Source organism: Vigna unguiculata, chromosome 7 (assembly GCF_037176805.1).
Source record: "Vigna unguiculata cultivar grain cowpea cultivar isolate G323 ecotype 2 chromosome 7, ASM3717680v1, whole genome shotgun sequence".
NCBI lineage: Eukaryota > Viridiplantae > Streptophyta > Magnoliopsida > Fabales > Fabaceae > Vigna > Vigna unguiculata.
In genome coordinates, this window is record NC_140798.1 from 6761775 (window position 1) to 6772272 (window position 10498).

The window sequence follows — 10498 nt, forward strand, 5'->3', positions numbered from 1 at the left end:
ATCTTCCAAAATAATAGTGTAAGAGGTTTTGTTTATCCTTAATTTGATCACATAGAAAATAATCTTAATTCTTACCTACCGCAGTGTTTGTTTTGGTGGACTTTCCTCGAAGCTCCAGATGTGTGCCAGCTTTGAATGCTACCAAATAACACAAGTTGCATATTTTTCAGCAGTAAAACCATGTGGAACAAAACTACAAAAGCAAAACCACTTTGCTAATTTATATATTTAAGGTAATTATTAATAATATATAAATGCATTCCATATATACTTTTTTAAATAACATAAACATAACAACCTTTATCTAATACACCTTTTACAAACAACTCTCACATAAAAAATATGGGATACAATTAATAAATAATTATCTTAATGCTCATGTATATATAATTTAAATAATTTAAAAATATATTTGCGTGTCCTCCGGCAATAGAAACTCACTTATATTCTAAATATTATATTACATATATTACAATAAAGTAACATAATCAAATATTAATTAGTTCTTTAATTTACATAAACTTCTACACACTTAATTTAATAATGAAAACTCTAAAAACAAGGATTAAATTAATAAAAAATATTTTTCATGAAATAACACTCGGGGTATAGGTTTATACAGTATGATACTTAACCTTAATATTTTAAGTGTGATTATGTAAATTAGTCTATTTACAAAACGTATTGTCGCAAAGTCGTCAATTTTTTTAAATTTGTATGCCAACTTTAGTAACTTTTTTTGGATATTAAAATTTGACAAGCAGCATATTGCATCAGAACATTTTATACAATAAAATAAGTATATAATTTTTAAAAATTATTTTTTGAGCAAAGTTAGCCTGTTTGTCAGCAGTAAAAGACTAATCCTATTTCTGACTGCTGAAAAGAAGAGAAATTACAAAGGAAAAAGTTTGAAATTCAAATTGAAGAAAAAAAATGAAAAAAAAAATTGTTTCAACTCTTACTAGAAAATTAGCTTTCCTTCTACTTCTAACAAAATAAAAAACTGATCTTTCTGTATTTTCATTCTTATAATAATCCCTTCCCAATACATATCATTGGTGTTCATTTAAAAAATTTGATTTCCTAACATATATATATATATATATATATATATATATATATATATATATATATATATATATATATACTCTTTTATATACACAAATTTGAAGATAATGTTCTTCCAAAACACCCAACTATTTCTCAGCATTTATTATTTAGTACATAATATTTTTTTGACTAGATATTTCATGTGTAATGTATTATTTGAAGTATTCATAATTTCTTATTATTACACTATATATTTAAATATACAAATATTAAGAAAAAAAAACTAATGCATAAAATTTCCAAAATGTAACAAATTTATGAAGGCAATTTATGCAATTCATTAATTGAATTAAATTAAATTAAATGTTAATAAATTTTTACTCCATCAGCTTTGTCATAATAAATTAATCATGTTGCATATGCAACGTAATTTTTTTTTAATAACAAATATATCGATTTAAAATGTTCTGCGTTGTCCAGTTCCAACCCAAAATCCCCTTCCATTGACTGACTCAATATATTAACACGTCAAAATTTCTTTCTGTGGGTCGAATGAAGACCACGCGACAGGGAAGCGCGTGGAGAGGCAACAAGAAAGGAAAAATAATAAAGAAAGGGACACCCTGTGTTCTTCCCAACTCCATATTTAACCACCACTATCCACTCGCTAATTCCAACGTTGTAATGCGTGCTTCTTAACTCCCTCCTCTTCACTCACTCTCCCACATCGTTTAACTCGAACGATCATCAAACTCTGTTGAAAAACAAACCCTTCTTTCTCTCTCTGATTCAGAGAACATCCTAAGAACTCGATTGATTCTGCATATTCCTGGTTTTCTTGTTCTTTGTCTCAATGGAGGTTCAAACTCACACCCACGCTCACTCCACCTTCGATGTCAACCCCAACCCCAACGCACCATTCCCTTACGACATTCATCATCCTCAATTTCGGAGCTCCGATTACCCGACCCCAACATTCCCACTCTCCCCTCATGACCCGCCACTACCTTCACCCACCCACGACTCATCCGAGCCTCACGCGCCGGTACGCGCCTGCCCCCAGACTACTGCTGCCCTCAAGGTGCAAAAGGTCTACCGGAGTTACCGCACACGGCGGAGGTTGGCTGATTCCGCCGTCGTCGCCGAGGAGCTTTGGTGCGTCTTCTCTGCATGGAAACTCTCTCTCTGTCTCTCTCTATATAAATATAACTTGTATATTTTTTTATTAGGACAATTTTTTTTTTCTTTAAAATTTTATTGGGTATGAGTTCATTTTGAGAAAGTGGGGTTTGAAAATTTGAAGGTGGCAAGTGATTGATTTCGCGAGGTTAAACCACAGTACAATTTCGTTCTTCAATTTGCCGGAGAGTGCTGCATCACGGTGGAATAGGGTCAAACTCAACGCTTCCAAGGTCTCTCTATTTTTTTCTATAGACTTTTTTTTTTGTGTAATACGGATACTATACGGTACTTGTACGTTTTGTTGGAAGCTATTTTTCCTTTTGCCTTTTGTTCCGTTTGATACTAAGGTTATGTTTGATTCTGAAGTCAACTGTTTTTTACAGGTGGGAAAGGGCTTGTTCTTGGACGCTAAAGCACAAAAATTGGCTTTTCAACATTGGATTGAAGCTGTGAGCATGCATTTCCTAACACTCCACATTGGCATTATTTAATTTATTTGTAATTTGTTATATATGACCAAGTCATCGTTATCTCTGTTGTAGTGTGTTTGGTTCCACGTCTTGGTTTTTCATGTTTAATTAGAAGAACCTAGTAGTAGTAGTAATAATAGTAGCTTTCATGTTTCGGATGTGATTTATTTACTTCTCAATATTTCAAACTCATCATTTAGTTGGTTTTATGGCTTGAACTGTAGATTGATCCACGCCACCGCTATGGGCATAACTTGCATTATTACTATGAAGAATGGTGCAAAACGGATTCTGGCCAGCCATTCTTTTATTGGTGAGATTAATTTTCTACGAAGAAAGCATTTATTGATTCATTCATTGGGCTTGGTCGTGTCTGATTGACAATATGCTGTTGATGTTGGATGTTTCCATTGTGAATACAGGGGAACATGTTTTTGCTTTACACTTAAGCATCTAAAAATCCCATTGGTGTTCATTGTCTTCCATACTTTCCATGAAAAAAGGGATTGTTTAGGAGCCCAATTTCATTGGTTAGATGAAATGGGAAATTTTGATTATGTTTCCAATTTCTTGTTTTGGCCAAGGGAAGCTTGTCACGTGGAGTGAAATTTTAAGTGGAACGATGAAGAGGTCAAAGTTGTGTTTTTTCACTGAAACTTTTTAATTTGTCTCATTCTGCAGGTTGGATCTGGGAAATGGGAAAAATCTTGATCTTGAACAGTGCCCGAGATCGAAGCTCCGGAAGCAATGCATAAAGTATCTAGGACCTGTATGTGCACCTACTTGTTGGATTTATAACCTTGTTTTTTTCTTTTGTTAATTGTAGTTGTCGTTGACTTGACTATTTGATTTGTAATTTGCACTGCATTATTCAAAAAGTTGTTGCCTTTTCCTGTTTTTCCACTAGTTGATCCTTTTCAACAATTTTCTGTAACAGCAAGAGAGAGAGCACTATGAATACACTGTCTGCGAGGGGAAAATTATCCACAGACAATCTGGGGATTTTCTGCACACAAAAGAAGATTCTAAGGATGCCAAGTGGATATTCGTTATGAGCACCTCTAAGAAACTTTATGCTGGCAAGGTAACACAATTCAAACCCAGTAATTGTTTCCAATTTTCTGTTTCTCACTTTTATAGAGGCACTATTGATACTTTGTACTAACCTCTCAGAAAAAGAAGGGATTATTCCACCATTCTTCTTTTCTGGCTGGTGGAGCTACCTTGGCTGCTGGAAGGCTGGAGGCTGAGCATGGTGTTCTGAAGGTATTCTTAATTTCATAGGTTGCATGATTCATTTAAATCTTTGTCCTATTGGAATCTTCATAGGTTGCACGGTGTTGTCATATTTTTTTTCTTTTGGTACAAATTTGGCTATGCATGCACACAGAATCTCACTGATAGACTCATTCACTAATTGCTACTTCTGTGCATTGAAAAAAAAGACAAATGACTGATTCTCTATGCTTTTGGCTTTTAAGTCCATCTCTGCATATAGTGGACACTATCGGCCAACAGATGAGGCGCTCAACTCCTTCATATCATATCTCAAGGAAAATGGTGTCAATATTGATGAAGTTGAGGTAAATAATTCATGTGTTTACGGCAAAAGTTGTTTCTTCAAGTAGAAATTTATCATTTGATGGTAGTTAGTTCTAACACATGTAGATAATCATCACCTGCATTTTTTCATTGAACAATGATGATGCATTGTTTCAGATTCGCAATCCAAAAGATGATAGCGATACATACGAGGATGGAAAGGTTAGTGAAATGGAGACAGCATTTGAAGATTGTAATCATGGTAATATAGCAGAGCATGTTGTTTCTGAGGAAGCTGAGAACACCTCATCTTCAAGCAATGTAGTAGAGCCTCAACCTTTATCTGTGGGTAGTTATAAAAGAACTCTCTCAGGTGGTCTTCAGAGTCCAAGAGCTGAGGTACCCAAGAAAGCAATATTGCAAAGAATCAATTCGAAGAAGGCAAAGTCCTACCAATTGGGGCATCAACTCTCACGTAAATGGTCAACTGGGGCTGGACCAAGAATTGGGTGTGTTGCTGACTACCCTGTAGAGCTTAGACTGCAGGCTTTGGAAATGCTTCACCTTTCTCCAAGACTTCCTCCTTCTCCTTCCTCGTACAGGTTACTAGGTGGTCTTGTCTCACCTACGGCTTCTTCAACACCCAATGCCACAAGAACTGAAACTGATGAGAATTCTCGTCATTCAACTCTTAAATGATGTTAGGATTATGTCTGTCTAAGGTTACTATAGGTGTCATTCAACTCCTAAATGATGTTAGGATTATGTCTCTCTAAGGTTACTATAGGTGCTTTAGTTGTTAATGTATGTTAAATAATATTGTTCTTTATGTCATGTCTACTTTGAAGAACTTAATGTTGTCTTTTATTGAATTCTTATTATCAGTTCACGTCATGATTGTCTCCACTAGCGTTAGGATAAAGTTAAGGTTGTTCCATGCAATCCCCTGTAGTGCATAGTATAGTAATGTTAGATTGACTACTTCTGTATGTGAACTTTAAATGTCTTCCACAACTAGCCTCCACCTTCAATGCAATTTGATGTATCAAATAGATGATAGAGCAATGAATTTTGAAGCAGTTATTAGTTAATTAGTCTGTTCTTCATTAAGAACGACATTGGAAATGACAAAGTACCTGTCTTTGGGAAACTGACTAGTAATTTTCTTGCATTGTAAAACGTAACTGTCATTAACAATGAAGCTTTCTTCTATCATGTCAAATAATAATTTAAATGCTTTAGAAATTATATTTTTCAGTTATTGCCTTTGGAATGTGGACATGACATGAGTGTTATACACAACAAGAGAATGGTTGTTGAATGTGCCAGACATCATTGGGGTAATGGTTGGGGGATTTCTTCTTACATTTGTGGCAACACTCTTTCCAGAAGACAAAAAATTGTATGTCAGAACAAAATTGAGAAAGAGAAAGATGTCAAGGAATTGATGTTCTTGTTTGTGTTCCTGGTATATCTAGGACCGTTGATAAATGTTACGTGTAAATAGAAGTCTTAAGTCTTGGAAAGTGAAAATAAAGGAAGAGATAGAAAATAAAGGAAGAGGCGCAAAAGAATAAGATCTTTTTATCTCCAAGTTATTATGATTAAAAAAATATTGCAGTGAAGTTATATATAAATTATAAATTATAAATTATAAATTATAAATACATAAGCAGGTTTTGCTGGCAAATGAAGTTTACACACAGTAGGTTCCAGATACGATTGTGTTGAGTCATTTAAGTAAATTGAAAAGGGTTGGTACAGAAGAAATTAAAGAGGGCCCATATATTTAATTAAATCTGTACATGTTCTTCAACCATTATATCCCACTTTCATTTCTTCAGCTAATAACTGTTGAAGATTTTTCTGCTGTGTTCAGGTACGATTCTTTAATGGCATTTGAGCTTTTTTCAAAACTGTTAATTGAGTTTTTATTAAAAATTTATATTTTACTATATTATTAAAATTTTAAAATGTTTTAATTAAATTTTTGTTAACAATAGACATGATGCTAATAACTAAGGATGTCAATGGACAGGTAGGATAGGATACCTGTACTACGTCCCGTACATGTAATTATATTTGTGCAGATATCTATTATGCGGGTACCCGCATATTTTTTTAATATACATACATATCTTTATATACTAGCGGATATTTACATAAAAAAACTCTAATATTTAACAATATATTTTATCCATAAATTCAAATAAAAATACAATAAAAAATAATCCATTCAAAATCAATTGTATGAATGTTTTAATTATGTTTTTTTTAATTTTTTTAATTTAAATTAGAGTATAACGGGTACGAGTATCCACAGGTGCAAATACTACACGTATCTGTACTGTTAACATGCGAATATAAAAATATCCGTACCTGTTACTCGTGGATATCCATTTACAATGTTCATTTCATACCCTTTGCGGATTCTATCCAAAAATAACCGCGAGTACGAATTATTTTACATTCCTAACGGTAACTTTGTCTTGTTACATAATATTTTGTTATAATACGATTATAACATTTATTATACTTAACAATTTTTTTAAAATTAACTAAACTTATAAAAGTATTTATAAAATATAAATTATAAAAAATATATAAATTATAAATTACAAAATTATAAAATTAAAAGAATTATAAAATTATAAAATTATGAATTTTGTAATTTTATATTTTCTCTTATAGTATTATGATCTGATGTTTTTAAAATTTTATAATTTTGTAATTATATAATTTTTAATATTTTAATTTTATAATTTTTGTATTTATATTTTATGATTTTATAACTTTATAATTTGGTAATTTACAAATTTTGTATTTTTATAATTTTATAATTTTATATAACTTTTAATTTTGTAATATTTAATTTTATATTGTTTATATTATTTTATTTTATATTATTTTACTCTTATAAGAGTTGTACATATGAGAAGAAAATCTAATGTTTACAACTTGGTTCATGTTTATCTAATTATGATAAAGAAGTAAAACTATATACTTATTATTTGATTGAGGTGTTGTAATAATTTGTTTAGTGGTGTGAACATTACACATCAATAAAATTTGGTGATGTACTCCTAGCTTGATAATCACATTTGTATATATAGGTAACCTGGTTACATTAAAAGAAAAACATGGAATAACCACTTGGGAATTTAGAAGAAAAATATTCGCTAACTATTTGTAATATTTGAAATTGATTAAAGATTAGACGAAATTTAAAAGATAAATTATATGGTTTAGGATATAGGGTTTAACGACAAATGAGTCAAATTTTATAAAATGCACATTTCACTTTGGAGAGAGACAGTTAACTTTGAATGTTCTAACTAGAAATCTATGTATTATGTCAAGGTACTTTTGGCCAAAACGTTTTGGTATGGATTGTGATGCTAGGTAAAAATATTCTCATCATAATTCAGGATACAAACCTGAGAAAAAATCAACCTCTTTTCCTTTCTTTGCTCAACTTTTAAGTAGAAGAAGAATCATGCATAAAATGTATGACATCAACATGCTTAAAATATGATGGGTCACACTTTTGCAAATTTATTAGTTTGAATTTTATGTGATTCCTTGGTTTTCACTTTGTTCATTGGTGCACATAATGATGGGATATACCAATATACAATTTCACATAACTTGCTCTAATTGTAACTTTTCCTAAAATGTCAACCTCATAAAGACTACTTAAAATGACATTGAATTCCTACTAATTATACAAGTTAAGCGCTAACTCGCATGATGACATACAAGAAAAGATAGGTTTAGTCCACATAACATGTATCGCATATAAGGAAACATATATTGTTAATTCATATGCATATTGGTAGAGTGTAACTACACATAAATGTACAACCACAATGTTCGCTGTCAATACCAACATATTTGACCTAATGATACTTTTCAACAATAAACATCATTGTATGTTTAGAGGTAAACCCTTGAGATTTTTTTTATACAAAGTAACATTAAAAGTATGTATATACAATTTTCTCAAAGAAAGCCTTACTTTCATTATGTTGCAATGTTATGATGTTATTTACTATGTCACAACAATTATATAAGTCTCTCTTACTATTTTGAAGCATCATTTTCCCGTTTCAATGAACAAATTCAACCTTGTAAATTTCAAAACAACATTATGAACAAATTTTGCTTGTTTGTTACTCATAAGTTACAAAGTCATAAAACATACTTATTACTTGTATTTCCTATACGCATAATCTTGTTTGTCTATGCTTTAACAAAATTTTCTTTGTGTGGACCCTTACATCAATAACATATTCAACAAAAAATGGTCATGGTGAATAAACAACAAAATTTTTAACAAACCCCACAAATGCATTACATTTTGTACAATCCATTACACTTCCCCATGCATCCATAACTACTTCCAAAGTCTTTTCAAAATTCATTAACATTTTTACATTTTGTTTTAACATTTTTATTAATTTGAAACTAATATAAAAAGTTCAAAATTGTAGAAAAAACATTGTTAATTGTATTTATTAATGCAATATCTCTATCACTAACAATTACTTGGGAGAAAACCTTTGCTCTAAAAAAACAGGTCTCTTGGTAGTGTCCAAAATAAAATTTTTTTCTCATTCCCTTACTAATAACACAAAAGTCACAAAGAAAGTCAACCTTGTGGATTGTTACTCTAATATTTTTAAGTAAAGACAATACATACTTGTTAATTTTGCAAGTGTTTTCTATCAACAATACAATGTTAACTATATAAATAATTTCAAATCAAAATGCGTCAATAAAATTGTACTGTCTCAATTGTCTAGAGCCCGACCCAATACTCAAAGATGGATATTAAACATCCAAAAACTGACTTAAAGTTTATGGGTCTAGGAATAGGGTCTAAATCTGTCTTATATTTAGTTTAAATTTTATTATCAAAAAGGGATATCTTATATGTGGTTATTATCTTTGTATCTTTTATTTTTTGTTGTTATCTTTGGAATCTTTTTATTATCTTTTATATTCTTATATTTTTAGGGAATAAAAATGATTTGAACGATTTTACTTATAAATAAAACGCTAACTCCACGATCAAGGGACATAACTATTTTGGCCTTAGTGTGGTTAGTTAAAAGAGTTCCTTCTATTTTTTGTCTTCAGTTTAAGATACCCAACTTTTTACCAGAACAAAAACATTTGTAATAACTCATGAGGACTTGTCAAACACATTCTAGTGAATATACATGTATGCTCTAGTAACATCTTAACTTTTGTATTTTAATTCATAATCTTTATGATATCTTATATGCCTACCTATCATTTTATAGTGGTTATATTGTCATTAATGTTTCTTTTCAAATTAAGTAAAATGTTTACTAGTTTCACTAAACTCTAAGTCATGTCAACCATCACAGAATGTTAATTAAGTTTTAATTTCTCACCATACGGATGCCATATTAATATATTAGTAAGCTCATGATTATGTTTGCCACATATTACCTCAGAGTTCACCCTTTTCCATTGCATACTCGTTTACCTCATAATTTAAATGGATAGTCACATGTTCTTACTCCAACTATAATGACATTTAATTCCTTTTTGTATCTCTTATATTTACCACCATTTTCACATCCTCACAATACATATCTTTCTTTTATATTGTTCATTTGCTATATTAGACCTCAATTTCACAATTATACATTCATGTTTAAAAGTTATTTCTATAATCTCGTTCAAGTAAGTTATCATCACACATTTTAAATATCGTCTCTCGTTATAATTTTTACACATATAATAACATATTTTACTTGCTCCATTGTTGTCAAAACTTACACCAATTCATCTTATATAGACTTAAATTTTAGAATATCAGATATTTTATCTTTATGAAACAATATATAAACTTTATCTAACATTTTACTCCAAAATTTGGATTTCATCCAATAAAAAAAATTAACATTAACATATTTGACTTCTGAATAAATCCAATAGTTCAAAAATATATTTTAGATTATACAATTCATTTAAAGGTCGTATTGTGATTCTAAATTTTATAATCCATAATACCATTTTGAAGTTTCATATTCCACTATATGAAACAAATCACTTTTCTCTTACATTTTGCCCAATCTAAAGAACTTATGGATTGCATAATCCGAGAAGCGTCTGAATTGCTCAATCCACGGGTATCCAAAACTAAAAACTCGAACAATTGTCCACATTCATACTTCATACCATAAAGGATATCGCTTGAGTTGTATGGTGTGCCA

The 10498-nt window shown here is 30.6% G+C and overlaps 1 protein-coding gene across 1 annotated transcript; it reads left to right on the forward strand.

Moving 5' to 3' along the window:
• Window positions 1-1716: 1716 nt before the first annotated feature.
• Window positions 1717-5141, forward strand: LOC114192388 (IQ domain-containing protein IQM3-like). The gene is made up of 9 exons (XM_028082096.2): window positions 1717-2208; window positions 2357-2465; window positions 2619-2684; window positions 2930-3018; window positions 3387-3474; window positions 3643-3789; window positions 3879-3971; window positions 4187-4288; window positions 4425-5141. The coding sequence occupies exons 1-9, from the start codon at window positions 1907-1909 to the stop codon at window positions 4944-4946; spliced, it is 1518 nt and encodes a 505-aa protein (XP_027937897.1). The 5' UTR covers window positions 1717-1906; the 3' UTR covers window positions 4947-5141.
• The last annotated feature ends 5357 nt before the right edge of the window (window positions 5142-10498 follow it).